Here is a 25944-nt window from a genome sequence, read left to right on the forward strand (position 1 = left end):
ACAAGCAGTAGGAAAAGGAAACTAGGCCTGAGCCTACTGCTTCCTGTGAGTGTCTGGGCGTGAGTCTGGGACCTCTGGGAATAGGCAGGAACCAGATATCTATGTGGGTCCAAGTGTGAGTCTGGAACCTCTGAAGGAGTTGGCCTGAGCCAGGTCCTCTGCCGGTCTGGGGGCACCCAAGTCTGGAAACTCTGAGGTAGTAGATTGGAGCCAGAGACCTTTGCAAGACCAATTCCAAGCCAGGGACCTCTGCAGGAGTGGATACAGACCAGGGTTTACAGAAACAGGTCTGAGGTGTTGACCTGAGCCAGAGTGGACCTGAGGCAATGAACTCTGAGGAAGCAGGTCTGAGTCAGCGACCTTGGGCTGGAACAGGCCTGAGGCAACAAATTCCACAGGGGTGAGACTGAGCCAGCAACCTGGGCTTGAGGCTGTGATCTCCAGAGCAGGGGGTGGGGGGGGGGGGATCCAGACCAGGGTCATTTGTGGAAGCAGGACTGAGCCAGCAACCTAGGCTAGAGCAGGCCTGAGGCGGTGAGTTCCACAGGAGTGAGAGCTAAGTAGGCCTTAGGACGGAGTGGGCCTGATAAAACGAGCTCCACCATGGAAGCAGGAGTGGATCCAGACCGGGAACATTGGCGGACGCAGGACTGAGCCAGCAACCTGGGCCAGAGCAGACTTGAGACAGCCAACTCCACAAGAACAGGTACTGGGGAGCAACCGCTGAGCGAGTAGGCCAGAAACAGAAACTGCTGTAGGTCCAGGAGTGAATCGGGGACTTTCAAGGGAGTAGACCTAAGCTAGGACCCCTGGGAGTCTAGGAGTGAGTCTAGGACTTCCAAGGAACTAGGCCTAAGCCAGGACCTCTGCAGATCTGGGTGTGAGTCTGGGACCTCTGAGGGAATAGGCCTGAGCCAGGTCTTCTGTGGGTTCAGGCATCGGTCTGGGACATCAATGGGAGTAGGCAGGAACCAGAAACCTCTGCAGGTCTGAGCGTGAGTTTGGGACCTCTGAGGGAGTAGGCCTGAGCCAGGTCCTCTGTGGGTCTAGGTACAACCAAGCCTGGGAACTCCTAGGGAGTAGATTGGAGCCAGAGTCCTTTATAGGACCAACCCCAAGCCAGGGACCTCTGTAGGAATGGATCCAGACCAGAGAGATTTACAGAAACATATCTGAGCTGACAATCTAGACTAGAGCAGACCTGAGACAGCAAATTCCAAGGGAGTGGAGTAAAGCCTGGGAGCACTGAGTGACCTCCGGGAATATGGAGTGACCAATGGGGTAACTAGAACCATGGCACTGACTGCACCCACGAGGAACAATCATCTGAGCCTTGGATTGACTGGCACCTAGAAGATTAATCAGCAGAATCACAGACATCCCCAACCACACCAATGAGAGGAAAAGATGAATAGAAAAGGTGTATATGCAAAAGGATCAGTCAGTATAATAAAAATTATCTATGCATCCATGCTTTTTAAAGATACTTTTCAGAATGACCAATATATATAACCAGACTAGGTACAAAACAATGGATGAATGGACAAAGAAAACTTGGCATACATAGAAAGTGGAGTTTTACATAGACCTAAGGAAGCACAAAATCATCATATTTGCACCAAAACAGATGAGGTTAGGTAAAAATTAGCTCATTAAACATAAAGTCCCAACGTAGAAATGCATAGAGCTCATGAGTTCCCCATAGATGATGTCTAGTTTTTGGAAAAGACATAAAAGCAGAAGGGGGACTATTTAGTCAGCCAGAAAAGGAACAGACAGGACCATGAAAAAGGTAAATATGATCAAGACACCATGTATTTGTGTGGGAAAGTTGCGATGAGAATCTTATTTTTTAGAAAGTAGAGGACAATAGATACCCTTTTCACGTGAAAAGCTAGAGCCAGTCATCGCTTGTAGGTAACATATGACAGATCAGTTACTATCCACCAGTTTCCTTTTTAACAATTTAAAGAAGTAAATGAGAACTGTGACAGGAATCTTTTCTTCTACAAGAATTTCATGGTTTCAGTTTCACTCTCCAATAATTTATTGGACTTCACTTTCATACAAATAAAAACAGCCTCTAACTCTATACTCTGTGGACTATTGCTTTAAGAAGCTCCTCCCACATGCCACTGTTTAACTTTCCACTAGATATTTAAAGAGCTTTCACATTTGGCTGGCCTGCACCCTGTGCAAGCAGAAGACTCAAGACCTGCTTAGTTGCCTGATTGACAAGCTATGAGTTCTGTGCCTCTGCGAATAACTCTGAATGATGGTCACTTCATCCCTGTACTGGGGTTTGGAACCACTGTGCCTGAGAAGGTAACAATTGTGTCTTGGGTATAAGGGTATATTTAAAAAAATCAAGGATGTGTGGAAACTGAAGTGTACTTTCAGATTTGCTCCAGTTTGAAGCAGACTTCCAGAATCTCCAGATTATGATATCCATGTGTATTAGAGAAGGCAGTCTTGATACTTGGAGATTTATCGTGTGGACAGTACTGTTTATTCTAGACTCTGTTTTTCCTTTAGTTTCAGCCTGTTTGGCAATAAGTGGACAAAAGCTCTCAGTGCTACTATTGTGTTTTGAGTTTGATTGCAATGGGATTAGTGACATGGATTATTTCTGTGACTCAAGTAATTACCTCTCTCTGGTAGATGTGATCCAGATGAAATATTTTTGATAGACTTGACTAGAGATGTTTCTTATGAAAAATGATGAGCTTATTGCATTCTTCTGAGCAGCAGGGAATCAGCACCTGAAATTCCAGACCTGTGGTGAAATAAGACTTGCTATCTATTTTCACTGTAGAAAAACTTACCAAATAAAAGTAAATATTAAACATTATATGGGTATACTATACTTTAACAAAGCAACTCTAAAGTCATGCTCCATATTCCTATTTGAATTGAATCAAAATACTACAGGAGGTCCTCATGGGATAATGCTTACATTCTGGTTTTATCCTCTGGTTTTTCAGTGAGTGTCAAGGACAGCACTTAAAGCTTGAGTGGTAGTTTTCTCATGCAGAAGACATAATGGCAGAGATATCTTGACCTTTTGGGGTAGGAATTTTTTACTTCATAGCATTCATAGCTTGAGAGAGAGAAAGGTAAAGAGCAAAGATATCGCAACAGCTGCAGTCTCAGTAAATCTGTAGAAGTCACTACAACTTAGAGAATGACAGGGCTGGGCTCAAGGGAGTCCAAAGGGACAACTTGGAGCAGGAAGAATTTCTCAGCAGATAAGAGCACTGGCTACTCTTGCAGAGGAGTTGGGTCCCAAGCACCCTCATTGTACTTACAATTGTCTATAACTCCAGTTCCAGGGCATCCAACAACCTTTTCTTGCTTCTGCTAGTACCAGACAAGTGAGACATGGATATACATACAGACAGAACATTCACACATAAGATAAAAAAAATTCAAATGAAAAACTATCAAAGAAGAACATTATAATATTTTAGGAAAATTGACTACATTAGAGAAAACAATTCCTGAAAAATTATGTAGAGTCTCTGATGACTTCAGATTAATTGATCCCTAGAATCTATATGGTGTGAGGAGAGAACTGACTCTCACAGGTCTTCCTAGACCTCCAGATGTACAGCATACACACACACACACACACACACACACACACACACACACATACACGCACACAAGTAAGAAAAATTTTATAATTCATCTCCATTATTATTATCTTCTTTGTTAGTAAGATAAATCAGACTCTTGTATCATGAAAAACAAGCTCATTTTGATTATATTTTTCATAAGTATTTTTAAATTATGGAACATACATGTAAGTTGTGCATATAGAGCAATATCTAAAGTTCAGAACTATTCTCATCTCATTTTAAAAATAAAAAAATGGTGAAGTTCAAGGTGACAGCTGCCACATTGAACAAAAAAGCACTATAAACAATTTTATACAGTTGAGATGATATGTAGTATATTTTTAAGAATGTTTTATCTCACAATAGAACCATAACAAATATTTATGTAAATAGATATTTCTGTGTGACATTAGGGGATTCATGTAACTGCTTTAATAACTAATAGCATTATTATTTTCTTTTATTTGTATTAAATACAACATTTTGTGTCCTACTTAGATTTAAATTAATATCATCATTTCTGATATTTTTGAAATATTTATTTAATTTTGATGTATATATGTATGTGTGTCTGGGGGTAAAGGCATGATACCTCAAGGCTAGAAGAAGGTGCGTTATTCCATGGAAGTGGAGTTATAGACAGTTGTGGGCCACCTGACATGGATGAAGGGAAACAGACCCAATGTTAATGAGATACAGCATCATTTCTGTGAATTATACAAAGGTATATGCAGGTCAAATTAATAGATAACATAGTATCTGCCTGTGTCTAGCTATTCCTGTCTTTCTATGCTGTGCAAATTTGGTAATAAAAAAAATACTGGTAAAGTTCTAATATATCTCATTGTTTAGACTCCAGTAATGATCCAATGCAAAATGAATTGTAAACAACTACTAACCCCACTGCATCATGAAATCTTAGATGACAATGTACCTCTTAGAAAAACTAGGTTCTTTAAGTTCCTGTTTGTGCAAGTCATTGATGAGATCAGTTTTCAACAGACTGTGGAAGCAACACTTTGAAAGACTGCTGTTCTTTCTCCTTTATTTTTTTTTTCTGGTCCTGAATCAATACACAGAGAACTTTGACCATGACTCAAAGGTTTGGGCTTTCTGAATAAAGGGACATTTCAGTTAATCATTGTTACCAAGCTGATTTCAGTGTTCAATAATTTTATGAGCTTTTGGCTCTTTTGTACTTGTTCAGCTTTGGTTATTTCACTGTCCTCTTACAATTTATTCTACATGAAAGAGTCTTGGGTTAGAATGTAATATACTACCATAAAATTCCGTAGGCCACTTGAACTCATTCATGTAGGTGTAATTGCAGAATGACTTTTGTAGGTTATATAGTTAAAAATAATTGCCTTGGAAAGAAAGAGAGGAGAGAAAGAGAGACAGAAGGCAAAAAGACATTATCACTGACAAAAATCTGAAATTATATAGGAAAGCCTCTTTGTTTTTTCTTTATAACAATACCCGTGTGTGTGTGTGTGTGTGTGTGTGTGTGTGTGTGTGTGTGTCTATGCACATGCGCATGTCTATGTGCACATGGGTGTATGCATGAGGAGGTCAGAGATCAGCCTTGGGTGTTGTTCTGTTGCTATGCACATTGTTTTTGTTTTTGTTTTTTGAGGCTGAGTCTTCCACTAGCCTGGAGCTCTGCAAGCAGACTGAGTAGGCCTGGTTCATCTGTTTGCCTCTGCTTCCTTAGCTCTGGGATCTCAAATATGTACACCTCCACCCCATGTTTTAACATGAGTTTGGGGGATCAGCATCAGAATCTCATCTTGTGCAACACGCATTTTACCAACTGAGCTATTTGCCCAGTTCTAAAGCACACTTTAAAATGTAGATTTAAACATGGAATATAAAGAACAAGAATAAAATACACCCAAGTGTGGGTACACTCTTCATGGTAATGTCACATCTTTTTTATACTAGCCATATATACCATTTAAGTGGAGCTATTATCTTCAGAGGACTAAAAGATATCTAAACGACTTCATGGAGTGGTTTCTGAAGGTCACAAGGCAGGATCACAATTGACAAAGGGATACTAGGTCACAGGGATAAATGAAACTGGACATCTTTACCACACAAAAAGCTAACAATCTTGTTTGAGATGCCCAGAAATATGTCTCCAAGGTATAGACATGCCAGAACTTAAATCAAGTTTATTGTCATTTAATACAAAATATCTGAATATGAAAGAAATGCTATAATATTATAGCCATCACAGCACACATTGGTAACTGTGCTGGAATTCTTGATACTCAGCTGGTAAGAGGCTTCAACCAGACTCCAGGAGAGAGGCTCCATTTTCTTCCTGTGTCCATATCCCTGTAAGTTTTCCTGTCTTCCTATACTGTCTCCTCAATCAGGCCTCTGAGTCCTTTGATCAAATCACTGAGTTTGGAGATATGTTTTTTAGAATTTCCAGTACAGTGATGCACTGATTGCTCTGGACTGAACACATTTGGGAGGCATCCACCACTCGTCCTGATTGTAAGAGATCCAGGAAAATTAGAATTGAATTACCACCACACATAAAGAGCAACTTCAAGAAGGAGAAGTTGATTCACTAGAAAGCCATTGTTTTTGTATGAAATGTCTTTCGTTACACAGATACTATTTTTGCTTGCTCTTTTAGGTTCCTAAGGATGAACTTATCAAGGCTACCAAAACAGCTATAGATGCTGGGTTCCGGCATTTTGATTCTGCTTATTTGTATGGAATAGAAGAGGAAGCAGGACAAGCCATTAGAAGCAAGATTGCAGATGGTACTGTGAAAAGAGAAGATATATTCTATACATCAAAGGTATTTTATACATGAGATGCTTGTGAACCTTTTTAATGTGGCTGAGCTGAGGAGACAATTATGTGTTTGGATCAATACCTGTTTCATACAACATTGCTTATTTATATACATTTTTCACACATTCATGTAGTAAAGCTAGGATAAAAAAGATAAATATGTCTTTGTTCTCACTACGGAGTTAAAATTTATGTATGTATACTGTTTTGAATCTCAAGTCAAAGCAGTGTGGTTCACCATGAAATGTAGAATCAGATAGAGCTTGACCATGACTCAGCAATGAGCACTGCTGAAGAATTGAAGTGGAATTTGCGATTCAACAGAACCAGGGGACTGTAGGTTATGCTGCTCTAGAGTATCTTTACTGATGTTCTGAGGAGTTTTTATCCCAAGTAAATCAGGGAGACCAACAACGGAAGTCAGAACATTACTCTTCACCATCACCAAAGTGCCCAGAGGACAGAAAGTCATGGACAATACGGGCTGTATCACAATGCCCTTGAATTCCCTAAGCTTTATTGTTGAGGAGGGGCAGAAAGAGAACACATCTTGCCAGAAACATTTCTTGGGCAGATAGAAGCCTTTGTCCCAGGCTAGTAAACAAAGTTTTATGGGGTCAGAGTTCACACAGAAGGATAAAATATGAAACTCTATTATAATCGGAATATAGGGTTTTAAGAACCTAGTATTAAAGCAAATAGGATTTTATTTTTGAGTAGTCATTACTCAGGAACACAGATTTAGCCTAGCTCAAATTCTATTCCCCAACATGGTAGCAGTTTCATGAAGGTTTTTTTGCACGTTTAAAATACATTGGTGAGTACACCAGGGAGGCGGGTAGAATAAGATGAGGGAATTTTTTTTTTTTTAGGTTTCACATGCTATAGATGACATTCTTAGATTTTGAAATCGTGGAAGCTAGTATTCAAATAAGTTAATATAGTCTGAACTATTTTAATCCATTGCTACAATATCTTAGTTCTGACACAGAGGTGCACAGCAATGACTGTTCCAGATGACTTGTCGAAGGTAAGATAATTAGCCTCTAAACCCGCAGCATTCCAGCCTCACCACATAGTGAAGTTTCAATCAGTCAATCAGACTCTGCAGAAACAGTATCTTTTCAGGAGTTTTGTTCACAAAAAGCATAGCTAAAGTACATTCTGTTGAGTTCAGCACACACTAACATGTCCCCAAAGGGTTTTTCTACAACCTTCAATTATGTATATTGAATGAGTAGTGATTCTGCCTGTGTGCTTGAACGGATGAGTGATTTCAACCAATCCTGAGTGTGATTTTGTAAACTCAATGTTATTGTTAGAGAAAACAACCTTTCTATTTAAATATTTTATTCCATGTCTAGTAGATAAACTGATAATAGCCAAGCATGCAATGATGTTCACGTTACATAGCTCAGTGGCAGGCACTGGACTATACACACAATGGAGTTTGTATGTGAAAAACCAATGAAGACAAAGAAAAGCAGGGAGAGTGTTTCCAGCTGTAGAAAAATGTCTATTTGTTCAATAAAGTAATTGAGCAAAAGTGAACGAACTCTGAGTTTAAAATTTCATTCTTTAACAATGGCAGCTTTGGAGCACTTTCCATAGACCAGAATTGGTTCGATCTTGCTTGGAAGCATCACTGAAGAAAGCTCAGTTGGACTATGTCGATCTGTATATTATTCATTTCCCAATGGCTTTGCAGGTGAGCAATCACTGTGCTTACCATTATTTCACTAGTAGTGCCTGTATAACTAACAGTTATGTGACAATTTATGATTTATATTGTTGGGTGAATGTATGGATTATTCTGATGCAAATCCTAAACAATAATTTTCAAATTCCATTTCATTGAGATATTTTTTTGAACCTTGAAACAGTGTTTTCTGATTGTGAAAGAAAGCAATTTAAGCCAGGCGATGGTGATACATGTTTTTAATCCTAGCACTCAGGAAACAGAGACAAGTGGATAGATCTCTGTGAGTTCATAGCAAGCCTGATTTACAAGAGCTGGTTCCAGGATAGGCTCCAAAACTACAAAGAAACCCTCTCTCAAAAAATCAAAATAAAATAATAATAATAATAATAATTTAGTGGTCCTCTTACTAGAAACTTGGGGGAAAACCCCAAAAAACATTCAAGGCATAGTTACAATTTTTGTCCCTGTAAGTTTGTATCTTTTTTTGGTGTGTATGTTTGCATATGTGTTCACATATGTGCAAGTGGACATGTTTGTAGTTGCACATGCGTGTGTGTGCGTATTCATGTGAAAGACAGAAAATAGATGCTGGTGTAGTTCTTTAGATGTCATCCACAATTTATTTGATATAAGGTCTTTCACAGGCCTAGAATTCTGAATAGTCTAGACTGACTGGACAATTAGCCTCAGGAATCTCCCTGTCTCCATCTTCCCAGTCCTAGGACTGCAAACTTGTATAACCATACCTGGCTTTAAATTTTGTTTCCTGTTTGCTGTTTTACATGAGTTCTGAAGGTCAAATTCAGGTCCTTAGATTTTCAAGTCCAATGCTTTTCCCACTAGGCCATGTCCTCAGTTCCCCTTAGTCTTTTGAAGGTGTTTACATGCAGATTGCATGGAGATTAATAAAACTGCCACACATATGCTTCACAATGAGGTTCCAACATCTTTCATAATTACACTTTGAAAGCAGATCTGGTGGTACTCAGTCTGTGTTGGTATCCTGGTTAGTTTTAGCTCTCAACTTGACAGGGCCCAAAGTCATCTGAGGGAGTCTCAGTTAAGGAATTGCTCAGAACAGATTTGCCTGAGGTCATGTCTTTGAGGAAGTATCTTGACTATGGACTGATGTGAGTTGGCCCACCCCACTGTGGAAAGTGCCATCCCTCTTGCAGGTGGACCTGGCCTATGGAAGGAAGCTAGCTGATGAATGAGGAAGGGAGTGAACCCTGGAGCAGCATTCCTCCATGTTTTCTGCTTCAGTTTCTGCTCGAGTCCCTGCCCTCAATGATGGACTGTGTTCTGGAAGTGTAAGGCATTAAATAAACCCTTTCCTTCCCAGCTGTTTATAATGGCAGCAGAAAGCCAAGCAGTGCATCTGGTTCTCATACTACCTGCCCTTGGAGAGTTGGCGACTGGAGATTATTTGTCTTGATATTTCATAGTGGTGGGTTTTGTAGATGGCATTTAGCCATTAATAACAGTGTTATGCAGATTTCTTGCTATAAAATTATGTGGAAAACTTAGGCTAGTTTGTGCAATGGAGTCTATTATATTACATAAGTCTGAACCATGACTACATTTAAAGATATGAATAGCATCAGCTTCAGAGATACTTTCTCCATTCCTTATCTCTACATCTTGTCTATTTAGTTGGGGGCTGTCATTTGCTGCTGGCAGAATTGTCGTTGCAATTCAAAATTCATGATTGGTAAAACTGGAGAGTTACTTTGGCTTTCTAATCCACATTAATCCTGAAAAGAAAGTCTGACTGATGGCCCAGTTTAATTGTGCATATCATTACACAATCATCTGTCCACTGTGATAAGGAACTGTTTTGCTCACGTCATAGTCTGTTATTGCCAGAGACCAAGGTCATATAATTACTGCATTCACCAAAAAGATAGAGGCATTTTTCCTGTAGGGAAATATAGGGGCTGAAATAATAACAAAAGCAATGTAAGACACCATTAGGACTTTGAAGAAAGCACTATTTAAGCATAAGGAAAATATAAACGATTAGGGGATGCCAATCTTTAAAGTTTTATCCTTTGTCACTCCAATTGCAAAGTATCTAAAATAATGTCCTACTTATTTGGGAAGGTTTCATGGCCCAGACTCTGAGAGACTTGGCAGTGTGACCAAATGTGGTAACATGAGTGTGGTAAAGTCTTTAAAATGGATGATTCAATTCCAGCCTGGAGCTAAGCTATTTCCAAGAGATGAACATGGAAATCTGTTGGTGGACCCGGTGAATCTCTGTGACACATGGGAGGTGAGTTCTTAGAGAGGAGAATACAGAGGGAATATAGTGAGAGTTTGAGTCAGATATTACCTTCACCTGTGAGAATAGAATGTACATGGCTCAGTCTAGAAATTTGTAGCTTTAGTAAGAAAGGTTTTGATGGAATTAGCAGGGGAAATCATTATTGGTAAATAATAAGAATGGAGAAGAACAGAGGGCAGGAGTTTAGGGATCTCTTTTTAAACAAATGTTGAATTCCACAATTTCTTATTTATTTGTTGGTTGGTTTGCTTTACATCCCAGCTACAGTTACCCCTCTCTCATCTCCCCTCTGTCTTCCCTCCTCCATGAACTCTTTCTCTACTTCTATTCAAAAAAGTACATGCCTCCCACAGACATTATCAAAACATAGCATAACAAGTTGCAATAAGATAAACCATTGTAACACACCTCACTATGTATTAAGACTGGGCAAAGCTACTCAATTTGAGGAATAGGGGCCCCAAAAGCCAACAATACAGTCAGAGATAGTTCCTGCTTCCACTGTTAGAAGTCCCACAAGAAAACCAAGTTATATAACTGTCATACATATGCAGAGGGTATAGTTCAGTTCCATGCAGGTTCCCTGATTGTTGGTTCAGTGTCTGTGAGCTCCTCTGAGCCCAGGTTAGTTGATTCTGTGGGTTTTCTTGTGATGTCCTTGACCTCTCTGGCTGCTATAATTCTTCCTTCATCTCTTCAACGGATTTCCCAAGCCCAGTGTAAACTTTGATTGTGGGTCTCTACATCTGTTCTCTCCAGTTGCTGGATGAGGCCTCTCTGATGACTATTGGATTAGGCACTAATCTATGAGTATAGGAGAATAGCATTAGGCATCAATACACTGACTTTAATTTGCTCCAGTCATGTTTAGTTCTATCCTAGGTCTCTGGGTCATGCAGTCTCTGGGTCATGGTGTTCCAAGCAGTTCAGGGGCGGCTCACTCTCAATATGCTGGCATGGGTCTCAGGCTGAACCAGTCGTTGGTTGGCCACTCCCATAACCTGCATCACCCTTACACCAGCATATCCCTTAGGTCAGCAGGCAGGTTATGTGGCTGGGTCACTCCACTGGTAGTCTTGTCTGGTCATTGGAGGTGGCCAGTTCAAGGTACATACCCCCTTTGTTAGGAGTCTTAGCTGATGTCTTCCTCATACATTCCTGAAAGTTCCCCTTGCACCAGGTTTTTACCTGACCTTGAAATGATCCCTCTGAAGTCCACTCTTTCAGTATTCTTCTCCCACCCTGCCCCCACCTGATCCTTCACGTTCCCATCCCTACCTACCCTGAGACCACCCAAATCTCTTGCCTTTCCTCTTCCCAGGGATGTTCGGAGCAGTGACCCCCAGATCCTGAATTTCTTGTAAACAGCTTGTTTTCCTCTGCTCTGTGACAGCCTGCAGCTGCTCTGAGCATGAGACCCTCAGGAGTTCCTGATGGTAGGGGAGTGATTTCTGGTGGGTTTGACTGGGGCGTGGTTATCCCTATATAAGCTGCTCCTGAACACAATAAAGGAGGCATTCTTGGGGCATTCCTGTTTCAAGGATGACCCATGTCTCTATCTGTGTGTCTTTGTGTGTTTAAATCTCCATGTCCTTGCCCGGCTCACGAATGGTTCTGTAGGGCAGGTGCGCCGCAATACAGGAGCAGTACAGTACTGTCACATAGTACAGGCAGGTGGTACACAGGGAGATCCAGGAAATCCCTTGAGTCCTCATTGTCATCTAGATTCCCTGGGTCTGTGAATTGTAGCATTATTATTTACTTTACAGATAAAATCAACTTACAAACATAAATGAGTACATACCATGTTTGTCTTTCTGGGTGTGGGTGATCTCATTCAGGATGATTGTTTTGTAATTCCATCCACTTGCCTTCAAATTTCAAAGTTTCATTGATTGTTTTTAACAGCTGAATAATAATCCATTGTGTAAATGTACCACATTTTCTTTATCCATTCCATGGTTGAGGGATATCTAGATTGTTTCCAGGTTCTGGTAATTGTGAATAAAGCTGCTATGAACATAGTTGAGCAATTGTCCTTGTTGTATGATTGAGAATCCTCTGGGCATACGCCCAAGGGTGATATAGCTGGGTCTTGTGGGAGACTAAAGATGTTGAGCACCTTGTTCATTGTTTCGCAGCCATTTGATATTCTTCTTTTGAGAATTCTGTGTTTAGATCTTTACAACATTTTAAAATTGGATGATTTGGTTTTTTTGATGTCTAGTTTTTTGGGTTCTTTATATATTTTGGAAATCAGTGCTCTTTCAGATGTTGCTATGGTGAAGATCTTTTCCCATTCTGCAGACTGCTGTTTTGTTCTATTGACAGTATCCTTTACCTTACATAACCTTTTCAGTTTTATGAGGTCTTACTTATTAATTTTGGGGTTTAGTGTCTCCTATATTGTTGTTCTTCAGGAAGTTGTTTCCTCTCCCAAAGGGTTCAAGGTTATTCTCCATTCTTCAGTGTAGCTGGATTTATGTTGAGGTCTTTGATCCATTTGGACTTGAGTTTTGTGCAGGATGATATATAATGATTTTTTTTAAACTTCTGCATATGAACATCCAATTATGACAGCACCATTTGTTAAAGGTGCTTTTTTTCCTGTATTATTTTGGCTTCTTTGTAAAAAAATCAGGTGTCCATAGGTATGTGGATTTATGTCTAGGGCTTCAATTTGATTCCATTGATCCACCTATCTGTTTTTATGCCAATACTAAGCTGCTTTTGTTACTATAGCCTTATTTAGTAGAGTTTGAGATCAGGAATGGCAAAACCTCTAGAAGTACTTTTATGGTCCATGATTGTTTTAGCTATCCTGGTTTTTTTTTTTTTTCGTATGAAGTATTGTTCTTTCAAGGGCTGTAAAGAATTGCATTGGGATTTTTTATTGATATTTTGAGCTATATACTTTTCTCTGCTCCCCTCTCTGACCCTCCCCTGCCCTTCAACCCTCTCCTATGGTCCCTATGCTTCAAATTTACTCTGGAGATCTTGTTTTTTACTACTTCCCATGTAGATTAGATCCATGTATTTCTCTTTTAGGGTCTTTATTGTTGTCTAAGTCCTCTAGGGATTGTGAATTATAGGCTGGTTTTTTTGTTTTGTGTTTCAAAAGCACTTATGAGTGAGTACATATGATGATTGTCTTTCTGGATCTGCATTACCTCACTCAATAAGATGTTTTCTAGCTCTATCCATTGGTCTGCAAATTTCAAAATGTCATTATTTTTCTCTGCTATGTAGTACTCCATTGTGTAAATGTACCACATTTTTCTTATTTAGTCTTCAGTCAAGGGGCATTTAGGTTGTTTCCAGGTTCTGGTTATGACAAACGATGCTGCTATGAGCATAGTTGAGCACATGTCCTTGTGGTATGATCAAGCATCCTTTGGATATATGCCCAAAAGTGGTATTGCTGGGTCTTGAGAAAGGTTGTTTCCTAATTTTCTGAGAAATTACCATACATATATCTGTTGGAGAAGGGCCACTTGTTGGTTCCCAGACACAAAATAATCACACAGATCATATGGCTAGCACATATATTAATTTAACACATTTCTGTTAATCTGTATATTGCCACGTAGCTATGTCTTACTGGGTAAAGTTCCCAGTGTCTATCTGTGGTGGGTCTATGGCTTTGCTTTGACTTTACCTCCTTTCTCCTAGCATTCTGTTTTGTTTCCCCTGCCTAGATCTGTTCCCCTATAGCTCTGCTATCAGCCCAAAGAAGTTCCTTTATTAACCAATGATATTCACAGCATACAGAGGGAAATCTCATATCACCTCCTCTTTTCTGTTTAAATGAAAAGGAAGGTTTTAACATAGTAAAATTACATATAACAAAACAGGTATCAAGCAAGAATTACAGTTACAATATTTATAACATTGTTATTTTATTTTATTTATTTATTTATTTATTAAAATTTCCACATCCTCCCTTCCTCCCATTTCCCTAACACTCCACCCCACTCCCCCTCCCCCTCGCTCTTCAGTCCTAAGAGAAGTCAGGGTGCCCTGCCCTGTGAAAAGTCCAAGCCCCGCCTATCATCCTGGTCTAGGAAGGTGTGCATCCAAACAGACTAGGCTCCCAAAAAGCCAGTACATGCAATAGAATCAAAATCCGGTGTCATCATCATTGTCTTCTCGGTCCACCCTCATTGTTAGCCACATTCAGAGGGTCCGGTTTGATCACATGCTCGTTCAGTTTTATCTTTTATTATGACTAAGAAAAACTGTAAATATAAAATTCTTCAACTCCATCAAAGACTCCAGAAGGATACACTATTACCTAAGTAAAAAGGAAGTGCATTGTAAGCAACTTCCAAAACTTGAGAATTAACAGAGACATCTCACTGTCTGAACAGTTACCCAAAGTTCTTCTGTACTGTTGGTGCATCCATTTTCAGCCTACTGGCCCATAGCATCCAGCAGACTTTTCTATGAAATAGGAAAATTCAAAGACAGTTCAACCTATATTGGCAGTTTGTCAGTCACTTCTTCTGTGTCCTGTAGAATGTCTGGCAGATTCTTTCATGTAGCAGGAACCCCAAAGGACCATCTTATTCCTTCCTTGACTCAGTGTTAATTCAGTAAAGGGCTGTTCAGTTTCCATCAAATTGTGGGTTTTCTGTTGTTGTAATCCAACTTTAATCCATGATAATTTATTAGGATACAAGGGATTGTTTCAATTTTCTTGTGTCTGTTGAGATTTGCTTTGTGATCAAGTATGTGGTCAATTTTGGACAAGATTCTATGAAGTGCTGAGATAGGTTTTTTCTGTTTTGACGAAACATTCTATAGACATGTGTTAAGTTAATTTGCATCCTAATACTTAGGACTATTATTTCTCTGTTCAGTTTCCAATATTTCTTTGTTTATTTTCTATCTGAATGACCTGCCCATTGGAGAAAGTGGAGTGTTGAAGACTCCTAGTATCAATATGTAGGATTCTATGTGTGGTTTAAACTTTAGTAATGTTTCTTTTACAAATCTGGGTACCCTTGGATCTGAGACATAATCTTGGTGGCTTTTTCTTTGACGAGTATAAGATATCTTTCTCCATCTCTTTTGATTAATTTTGGTCTGAAGTCTATTTTGTTAGGTATTATGATTGCTACACTCAAATGCTTGTTAGGGCAATTTGATTGGAAGCCATTTACTCTGAGTAATTTCTTTCTTTTTTTTTCTTTTTTGCTTTTTTCGAGACAGGATTTCTCTGTGGTTTTGGAGCCTGTCCTGGAACTAGCTCTTGTAGACCAGGCTGGTCTCGAACTCACAGAGATCCGCCTGCCTCTGCCTCCTGAGTGCTGGGATTAAAGGCGTGCGCCACCACCGCCCGGCTAATAATTTCTATTTTTGATGTTGAGGTATAATTCTTGTATGCAGAAGTATGGATTCTGTTTTTTCAATCCATTCTTTTAGCCTATTCTTTTTATTGGTAAATTGAGTCCATTGATAGTGAGAGATCTTAATGACCACTGACTATTTGTTTCTATTATGTTATTGTTATCAGTAATGCCTGTGTGTGTGTGTGTGTGTGTGTGTGTGTGTGTGTGTGTGTGTGTGTGTCTGTCTGTCTGTCTGTGTTTCTCTTCTTTGGCTTTTGTTGGTGTGAGATTATCTATAGTCTGTGTTGATGTGAGTGGACCTGAGTTTTCCTTCTAGTACTTTCTATAGGACTGAATTTGTGGATAGATATTGTTAAAATTTGACTTTGTCATGAAATGTCTTCTTTTCTCCCTCTATACTGATTGAAAGTTTTGCTAGGTATATTTGTCTGGGCAGGCATTAGTGGTTTCTCAGAGTCTGTAAAATATCTGTCCAGGCACTTCTGGCTTCTAAAGTCTCTGTTGAGAAGCTGGGTGTAATTCTTATAGGTCTGCTTACACTTTACTTGGTCTTTTTTCTTTGCAGTTTTTAATATTCTTTCTTTGTTCTGTGTATTTAGTGTTTTAATAGTATGTGACACAGGGAATTTCTTTTCTGTTCCCATCTGTTTGGTGTTCAGTAAGCTTCTTGTACCTTTATAGGTATGTCCTTCTTTAGGTTAAGAAAATTTTCTTCTATAGTTTTGTTAAATATATTTTCTAGCTTTTTGAGCTTGGATTCTTCTATTCCTATTATCCTTAGATTCGGATTTTTCTTGGTGTCCCAGATTTCCTGAATGTTTTGTGTTCGGATTTTTTTAGCTCTACCATATTCTTTGACTGATGAATCTATTTCTTCTATTGTGTCTTCAACATCTGAGACTCTCTTTTTTATCTTTTAAATTCTGTTGGTGATGCTTGTAAATGTATTTCCTTTGCTTACTTTGATTTTCTACTTCCTGAATTCCCTCTGTTTGTGCTATTTTTATTGTTTCTATTTTGTTTTTAATGTATTGAGACTTGAATAATTTTGTCAATCTATTTGTTTGCTTCTTCTGAACTTTCTTGTCATTCTTTAAGGAATTTGCTGATTTCCTCTAATACTTTGGTTAAAACATAATTTTTTTAAAAAAATCTTTTCTAATTTTACGTATCAATTCCTGTTCTCCCTTCCTCCTGCCCTGCTTCTCTCCCCATCTTCCACACATCTCACTACTCATCCACACTTCAGAGTGGATGATGCTTCCTTTCATGTGGAGTCAAGAAAATCTGGAACAACACTTTGAGGCAGGACCAAAGACCTACTTCTTATATCTAGGCTGAGCATGTTATTCCTCCAATGAAAGTAGGCTCCAAAAAATCCAGTCCAAGCACTAGTGATAAATCCCGGTCCCAATGCCAGTAGCCCCACAGACTACCCCAGCCATACAACTGTCATCCACATTCAGAGGTACAAGTTTGGGCCTGTACAGGTTCCCATACTGTCAGTCTGAAGTCAGTGATCTCTCACTACCTCAGGTCAGGTTTTTTCTATGGCTATCCCCCTCATGGTCTTGATCCCTTTGCTCATATTATCACTCCACCTTCTCTTTGTTTGAACTCTCTGAGCTTTGCCTGTTGCTAGCTGTGAATCTCTGCATCTGCTTCCATAAGTTGCTGGATGAAGGTTCTGTCATGACAGGGTAGTCATCAATCTGATTACAGGGGAAGGCCAGTTCAGGCACCCTCTCTACTATTGCTTAGGGTATTAGCTGGGGTCATCTTTGTAGATTTTTGGAAATTTTCCTAGTGTCAGATTTCTTGCTAACCCATAATGATTCCCTCAATCAAGAAATCTCTTTCCTTGCTCTCCTTCTCTGTTTTTCCCCATATCAACCATCCCATTCCCTCATGTTCTCCTTCCCCCTTCCCTTCTCTCCTACCCTTTTTCCATTCTCCCTTCCACCCCTATGCCCCCAATTTTCTCAGGAGCACTTCTCTATTTCCCCTTCCCAGGGGCATTCATGTATGTCTCTCTTAGGGTTCTCCTTGTTACCTAGCTTGTCATAGAATATAGACTGGTTATTCTTTGCTTTGTGTCTTATCTACATTTGTGAGTAAGTACATACTGTGTTTCTCTTTCTGGGTCTGGGTTGCCTCACTCCAGATGATTTTTTTTCTACTTTCTTCCATTTGCTTGCAAATTTCAAGATATCACTGGTTTTTTTTTGTTTGTTTGTTTGTTTTTTGTTTTGTTTTGTTTTGTTTTTTACCATTGAGTAGTACTCCATTGTCTAAATGCACCATATTTTCTTTATCCATTCTTTGGTTAAGGAGCATCTAGGTTGTTTCCAGGTTCTTGCTATTATGAATAATCCTGCTATGAATGTAGTTAAGCAAGTGTCCTTGTGATATGGCTGTGTATTCTTTAGGTATATACCCAAGAGTAGTATTTCTGGGTCTTGAGGTAGATTGATTCCTAATTTTCTGAGAAACTGTCATACTGATTTCAAATTGACTATACATATTTGCATTCCCACTAACAATGAAGGAGTGTTCCCCTTATTCTGTTTCCTCACTGATCTTTTGGATCCCATGGTTTACCCACTTTGAGGGCTGGACTTCTAATATTCTGAATGACCTCTGGTCCAGCAGAGGGATGCTGCTAAGCTTGAGGTTAGCTTTCTAGTTATATATGTGCATGACTACTGATCGGGCCAAGAGTCCTCTGGGATTCAGATATTGGCCTCACTTCTAGTGAAGTAGAAGGCTTCTGCCTGATTTTCAGAATATGAGCTTGGTCCTTTGGGTTCAGGATGCTGGCCTGGCCTCTGATGGGTGGAAGACTTCACCAGAGGTATGGACAAGGATATGGTGATAAGGAGAAGAGGGGCAATTGGAGGTATGGTGGTCAAGCACAGCTGGGATGGGGGGCAATATTACATGGGATTCAGTGTGCTAGACATGCCTCTGGGGAATGAAAAGATTCAGCCAGAGTTTTGGGCTAATAAGTGGTAATGAGGAGAGGTTGGGTGGTTGGGGTTATGCTGGGAAGGAGGGGTGGGTGGATGGAGATTTTACCAGGGATTCAGGATGCTGCCCTGCCTCTTGAGAGTGGATGGTTTAAGCCAGATTTGTAGACACAGATCAGGTGGCAAAAAGAGGCGGGGCATGTGGGCTTATGCTGGGTTTGGCAGGGGCAAATTGACTGGGGTAGTGGGTTGCCTGCTTTTTAGGAAGCTGGACTGGCTTCTGATGGGGTGGAAGGCTTCTGTAAGAGATGTGGTCTGGGATATGATGATGAAGAAAATTGGAGTTATGCTGCTGGTTTTCTGGAAGTTGGCCTGACTTCTCATGTTGCCTATTTCTTCAGGACATAGAATTGTTTCTTGCTTTCACTTCTTCTGCCCCTTATTTCTCCATCTCTAGACAGTCGAAACCAGAATTGCTTGGAAGCATCCCTTTTAACACCAATTCTTGGAACAACTGCACAATTTATCCTTCACTATCTCTTCCACTACAGGCCATGGAGAAGTGTAAGGACGCAGGACTGGCCAAGTCCATTGGGGTGTCCAACTTTAACCGCAGGCAGCTGGAGATGATCCTGAACAAGCCAGGGCTCAAGTACAAGCCTGTGTGCAACCAGGTGAGCCCTTTCCACTCCTTGCCCTTTTATGCCTTAATTTGTTCTTCCTGCACCACTGATTTATATTCATTTGTTGTCTAGTCTTGTTCATTTTACCTTCATGGGATGGAAATTTTAAAAGTGGAGTCTCTCTGAAAGGACATAGAATTCTTTCACTAAAACTATGAGAAAGATAGTGGAACATTGGGGATAGCTTTGGGAAAATTGGATATAAGAATCTATCACGGAAAGGCAATCAAAGGAAGCAGCAGTCATTGTGTGGCCACGGAGGAGAATATGTTCTTCTCTATCTATGAGAAGCAACTGGAGGAAGAAAGATGCTGTGGAGGGAACTGTGTACAGAAAGAAAGGTCCTGGAAAGATAGTGTGGGAATGGAAAGAATTATGGAGCCAAAATAAAAGATGGATGGTACAAACATGAATATTAGATGGTTGTGCTTTTGGTCCTGATTTCACGTATATTAACCACAGTCATTGCTATAGGGAAAGTAACTAGAAGCTATCAAATTCACCTAGATTTATGAGATATCTTACTTGGTTATGGTGAAATCATGATGGGAATTTTGGCCAGAGCACATTGAGCTGACCTTTTGCCTGACCACACACGTCATAGTGTACTCCTTCCTGCTTTCTGACAGCAAGTCAGCTGTTTATACACACACACACACACACACACACACACACACTGTGGGTCACAAGAATTGAAATCAGGTCATCAGGCTTGCCAGCAAGTGCTAAGCCATTTCACCAGCCTCTTTTATTTTTCTTACATAATATTTTGATATATTATATAAACTTTTGATGCATCAGGATAAAAGTCAATTTTATATGAGGTAATATTAATTATTTTACAAACTAATAGCACATATTAATAGTTTCCCTTTGACTACCAATGTTCTAAACCGTCACAGTGAAAGTCAGCATGAGCAAATGGATTTGTTTACCCTTTTTCTTTTCTCTCTGTATTATGATGGATTTATGGGTTTCCTACATTAAAATGGATCCTATCAAACTGGTTATCATATGAATGTTGTCATAACACATTTCATCAAGAGTGTATAGCCAACGTTCATGAAGTGGAAAGATTATTTAGCATCCAAGAATGGGTCCATAGAATTATTTCTTCTCATATATATATATTAGAAAAATCTTCCTATAAGAAAGAGTGATTAAATCTACTTTTTTAAACTGATTGCTATTTAATTTATTTTTTACTTCAAATTTTACATTATACTTTAAAAATTTTTCACATTCTTTCATTTTGATGTTTTCCTTTTGTGTTAATGCAAAGCTTCTTTTAATGTGATTATTTTCTATCAGGTGGAGTGTCATGTTTATCTCAACCAGAGCAAAATGCTGGAGTATTGCAAGTCCAAGGACATTGCTCTGATTGCCTACTGTACATTGGGAAGTTCACGAGACCCAGTATGGTAGGTATCAAAAACAACAGCGAATCTCAAATATCATTGTTGAAATAGATTTAGTCCTTTAACAACTTTCTAGATCTAACTCTCAGCTGACTTAGATAAGATGGCATTTAAATTTCTGAGAAGACCTGAGGTGATATTGACTCTACTGGCCTAAGGAGAATAATTGCATATCTATGGTCTAGAGTATATAAGAATTTTGGAGGCCTCCTATCCTTAAGATAATTTGAACTTCTGTAGTTTAGCATTTTACCTTCCCTTCCAGGGTGGACCAAAGCAGCCCAGTACTTTTAGAAGATCCAGTTCTTTGTACCATGGCAAAGAAATACAAGCAAGCACCAGCCTTGGTTGCCCTTCGTTACCTGTTGCAGCGTGGGATTGTGACCCTGGCCAGGAGTTTCAATGAGAAGAGGATCAAAGAGATGATGCAGGTGATGTAGGCCTTGATGCATCCGTGAAATATCCTGTCTTAGTTAGGGTTACTATTGCTGTCATGAAGCATCATGACCAAAAGCAACTTGAGTAGGAAAAGGTTTATTTGGCTTTGTTTCCACATCACAGTTCACCATCAAAGGAAGTTGAGATAAGAACTCAACCAGGAGAGGAACCTGGAAGCTATGACTGATGCTGAGGCCATGGATGGGCAGTGCTTACTGGCTTGCTCCTCGTGGTTGTTCAAACTGCTTTCTTATAAAATCCAGGGCCACCAGCACAGGAATGGCATTACCACAATGTGCCGGGCATCTCCCATCAATCAATAATTAAGAAAATACATTACATTTGGATATTATGGAAACATTTTCTTAATTGAAGTTCCCTGCTTTCAGATAACTCTAGCTTATGGCAAGTTGACATGGACTAGTCAGCACATATCCTTAACATGGGTCTTTTGTGATCTCTCAGAACATCTTTGTGCATGTTAGGCTCCTTTAAAATTATATTCAATTGTGTGTGTGTGTGTGTGTGTGTGTGTGTGTGTGTGTATGTATGTGTGCTTGTTTGTGTTCATGCATGCAGGTGCCATGATGTGTATGTGGAGGCCAGGCGACAGCTTTTCAGGAGTTAGCTTTTCTTTCCACTATGGATTCCAGGGGTTGAATTCAGGCCTTCAGGGATTGAATTCAGGTGCATGTGTGTGTGTTATGCATATGGACATAGTCTGATGTGTGTCTGGCTGTCAGAGGACAATCTTGGATGTCAGTCGTTACTTTTTACTTTGGCACAGAGTCCCTCTTGTACACAGCTGACACTGGGTGAACAGGATGTCCTAGTTAGTTTTCCTTTGCTGGCTTAAAACCGTGACCAAAGGTAACTTGAGGGAGGAAAGGGCTTGTTTGGCTTACACTGCAACAGCTCAGTCCACCCTACCTTTAAGAGCTTTATCAGCTGTTCAGATACTGATTTTCTCTTGTCTTCTATCACATTGTACAGTAGTACGATAGATTCATAAAATCATTATTCTGAATACACTGAGAGCTAGTGATGATAATTCTTATGTTAACTGATCTCTAATTTACATAAGATCTTTGGAAACCAGTTCCTAGGTTATTTGCTGATGACTTAATTATCATTTGACAATTGATAAATTAAACTATATAAAACTTATTTTCACATTTTTAATGGGATATAGGAGTCTCGTCCATACATTTTACTAAACTCTATTGTTAAAATTAATTTTTTAATGTTTTGTTCATAATTCTAAGTTCATATGTCTCAATAACATCATCTCTATTTCTTTCCAAGACTTTCCTTGGTTTGCAGTTGTGTGGTTCAATCTCTTATGTAAGAACATGGCTTTATTTCTTTTCTGCCTGTTGTTTCTTAATAGTGTGAATGTTGTGAATGATATCTTCAAGAGATTTAGGACATGTCTCCTGTGTTTTTGATATTGCCTCTATGCCACTCTTTTGAATATGATTGGGCTTCTCAGACTGACAATATGTAATATAAAAGTGATATAATTTCTACTTCTGTGATAGGTTTTTGAATTCCAGTTGACTTCAGAGGACATGAAAATCATAGATGGTTTGAACAGAAATTTAAGATACAATTCTGGAGATTAGTAAGTACCTTTGATCAATACATTTCTTCAGTTTGTTTTTTGAATAGAAACGTAATGTGTTAAATATCACCTCGATATGCAGAAGACAAAAGCTAACGTGAGCTGGGGATGAGTTGCTTTGGGAGTTCTTACAGATTGTCTCTAGGGCTCTGTTTCATGGTGGAACCAGGGTCAACTTTACTTCCAGAAGGGTGCCTTCTGCCCATCTCAAGCCACAGAACTTTCTGGATAATACAATACCATTGTTCAAACTGAAGCTCTGTGTAGGCTTCTGTTTTCTACAGCTGTGTCATGGCACATATACTTTACCATCTACCTGAGTTAAATACCTGAGCTTATACATCAGATCCCACATACCTCAGGGTGTTTTCCTAACCAGATCAATGATATCTTTTCAACACCATGGTCTTAGTTAGACCCTCATATCTACTCCATATGCAATTGTTAATTACACCTCTTCAATTCGATGCTTTAAATAGATTCAAGTCTCTCAATATGCAATACCTTTTTCTAAACTCAGCCCTCAAATTCCACCTTTGCATAAAACCAGTTGTTCTTGGTGAAGTGAAGAGAAACTATTGTTTTGCATTTAAAGAAATACAGAGATCTCAGTGCAGAGGACAGAGATGTCTCAGATTAGTGAGCTAAGAACCAGACGGAAGATCTTGGAGACATTCCCATTGTTAGATTTTTTTTTTCCTTTTTATCAAGACAGGGTTTCTCTGTGTAGCTTTGGAGCCTGTCCTGGACCTCACTTTGTAGACCAGGTTGGCCTCACACTCACAGAGATCTGCCTGCCTCCGCCTCTCAAGTGCTGGGATTAAAGATGTCTACCACCACCACCCGACAGCTGGGAGAAATTTGAAGCCTACAAATGGTCTCTAGTTTTCCTTCCATCTGTAAGACTGTGTGAAGTGAGAAAAGACATACCCTATAAAAGAGTGTGGGCAGCAGTGTGTAATTTTTCTGCCAATGGAAATTTAAACTCACAATATAAATAATGGAATGGTGTGTGAAATGAGAATAGTCCAATTCAAAGTTATATGTGCTCAAGAAAATAACAGATGCACCATTAATAATTTTTTCTATGTATAAAAAATTAAGAATTAGGGGAAATAGTACAAAAATAGAGAGAATGGCAAGCATAGAGGTGTTATTGCTATATTTTATGTTTAACTATAAAAAATAAAAGAGTACCTTTGTCAATTATATTTGTGTCACTAGTAAAGTATGCAAATTACCAAATTTCAAAGCATACTTCTTGAATAAGGGTCTTAACATTGTTAAAGTGGGCATGGTGGTACAAAACTATAGCCCCAACACTGGGAGATAGAGGCAGGAGGGTCAGAAGTTCCCAATCATTGTCAGCTATATAGTGAGTTTGAGGACAGCTTGGAATATGTGAGGCCCAGTCTTAAAAAAAAAATGAAATTTTTTCTATAAACTTTGCTTTTAAATCCTATGTGTTAGGGTTACCATTGCTATGAAGAAACAGCATGATCAAAACAACATGGGGAGGAAAGGTTTTATTTCTCTTACACTTACATATAATAGTTCCCTATGAAAAGCAGTGAAGGTAGGAACTCAAGCAAGGCAGGAACTTGTCTGCAGGAGCTGATGCAGCAGCCATGAAGAAGTTTTGCTTACTGGCTTTCTCTACATGATTTGCTCAGTCTGCTTTCCTATAAAACCCAGGACTACCAGCCAAGGAATCGCACCACCCATAATGGACTGTGGCCTCCCACATCAATCACTAATTAAGAAAGTGCTCTATACTGGCTTGTTGGAAGCTGGATCTTATAGAAGCATTTTCTCAATTGAGGCTCTTTTCTCTCAGATGATTCTCGCTTGTGTCAAGTTGACATAAAACTAGCCAGTACAATATGTAACACCGTGTTTGATAGTAAAAAGAAAGTGAACTTGTTAGCAGTAACTAGTACACCTTAAACTAACCTTTAGTACTGACCAACATTTGGATTTATCCTTCTTCAAAACAAAGAAGAGTCGATTTCTTATATTAGGCGTGTTTTTTTCTAATTGTAGTTTTGATGGACATCCCAATCATCCATTTACTGATGAATATTAACATGGAGACCCTTGTCTGAATTCCTACCAGAAGATCTATTTATGCATCATGATATGAGACAAGTCTTGAATACTGGTCATTGAACACATCACTTCTTATCAGACCTCCTTGTCTTTGTCAATTCACAGTCAGCTAAAGCTAAGTCCCCAGAGCTGTGTGAGAAGTTTGAAAGACAGCATCAAGATTAAAGATACCAAAATTTCTTACATTTTGAAAGATTATTTTATTTTCTTTTTACATATATGTGTCCTACAAGTGTGTGGACCTTGTGAATACAGTGTCTATGGAGGGTGACAGATCACTTGGAACTGGAGTTATCAATGGTTATGAGTCACCATGTGGGTTTTGGAAGCTAAATCTTAGTCTTCTCTAAGAGCAGCAAGCCTTTAAACACTTTGCCAGTTCACCAGGTCCTGCCCTAAAGATTCTTGCCTGCTTCTATTTCTGTGACTTCAATGGTTTATTTCCTTATGACACCAACCTGATTGGCCCAAAAGTCTTTGACTGAAGGCATGAGATGATGACCATCATTTAGTAGACATTTTTTGGGTAGGAGTTGGAAGAAATTTTATCGTTTAGGGAATTACCAATGATAGATTATTGAGTCAATATTGCTCAAAATTTTTGAGAAAGAAGAAAGTACTCTGCCGTTATTTTGTTCTTGGTTTGGAGGTGAGGCACATCTGGCAAAAGAGACCAGGAGTCCCATGGCTTCCTTCACCAATCTAAGGACCAGAGCTGCAAGAACATGGAGATAAGTTTTCCCTGGGGGAAGGTTGGGAGGTTGGGGGTTGGTAAGACGAGAACTCAACTAAAATATCATGACACAGATATGGGGAGACAGAAGAAAGCTGAATACGTCTCTGCTTACTTGTTACAGGTAAAATGAAACCTACATATTTTATCCATGATAGAGATCTAGACTTGACATTTGTATTTTCGTGAG

General features: G+C 39.3%; 1 protein-coding gene across 1 annotated transcript; it reads left to right on the forward strand.

Moving 5' to 3' along the window:
* Nucleotides 1-2184: 2184 nt before the first annotated feature.
* LOC121432626 (3-alpha-hydroxysteroid dehydrogenase-like) lies at nucleotides 2185-25204 on the forward strand. The gene is made up of 9 exons (XM_041630716.1): nucleotides 2185-2325; nucleotides 6274-6441; nucleotides 8029-8145; nucleotides 10337-10414; nucleotides 19301-19423; nucleotides 20744-20853; nucleotides 21116-21281; nucleotides 22830-22912; nucleotides 24956-25204. The coding sequence occupies exons 1-9, from the start codon at nucleotides 2242-2244 to the stop codon at nucleotides 24996-24998; spliced, it is 972 nt and encodes a 323-aa protein (XP_041486650.1). The 5' UTR covers nucleotides 2185-2241; the 3' UTR covers nucleotides 24999-25204.
* The last annotated feature ends 740 nt before the right edge of the window (nucleotides 25205-25944 follow it).

This window comes from Microtus oregoni, unplaced genomic scaffold, assembly GCF_018167655.1.
Source record: "Microtus oregoni isolate MIOR12 unplaced genomic scaffold, Mior012 000035F_ref0000213, whole genome shotgun sequence".
In the NCBI taxonomy this organism is placed as follows: Eukaryota; Metazoa; Chordata; class Mammalia; order Rodentia; family Cricetidae; genus Microtus; species Microtus oregoni.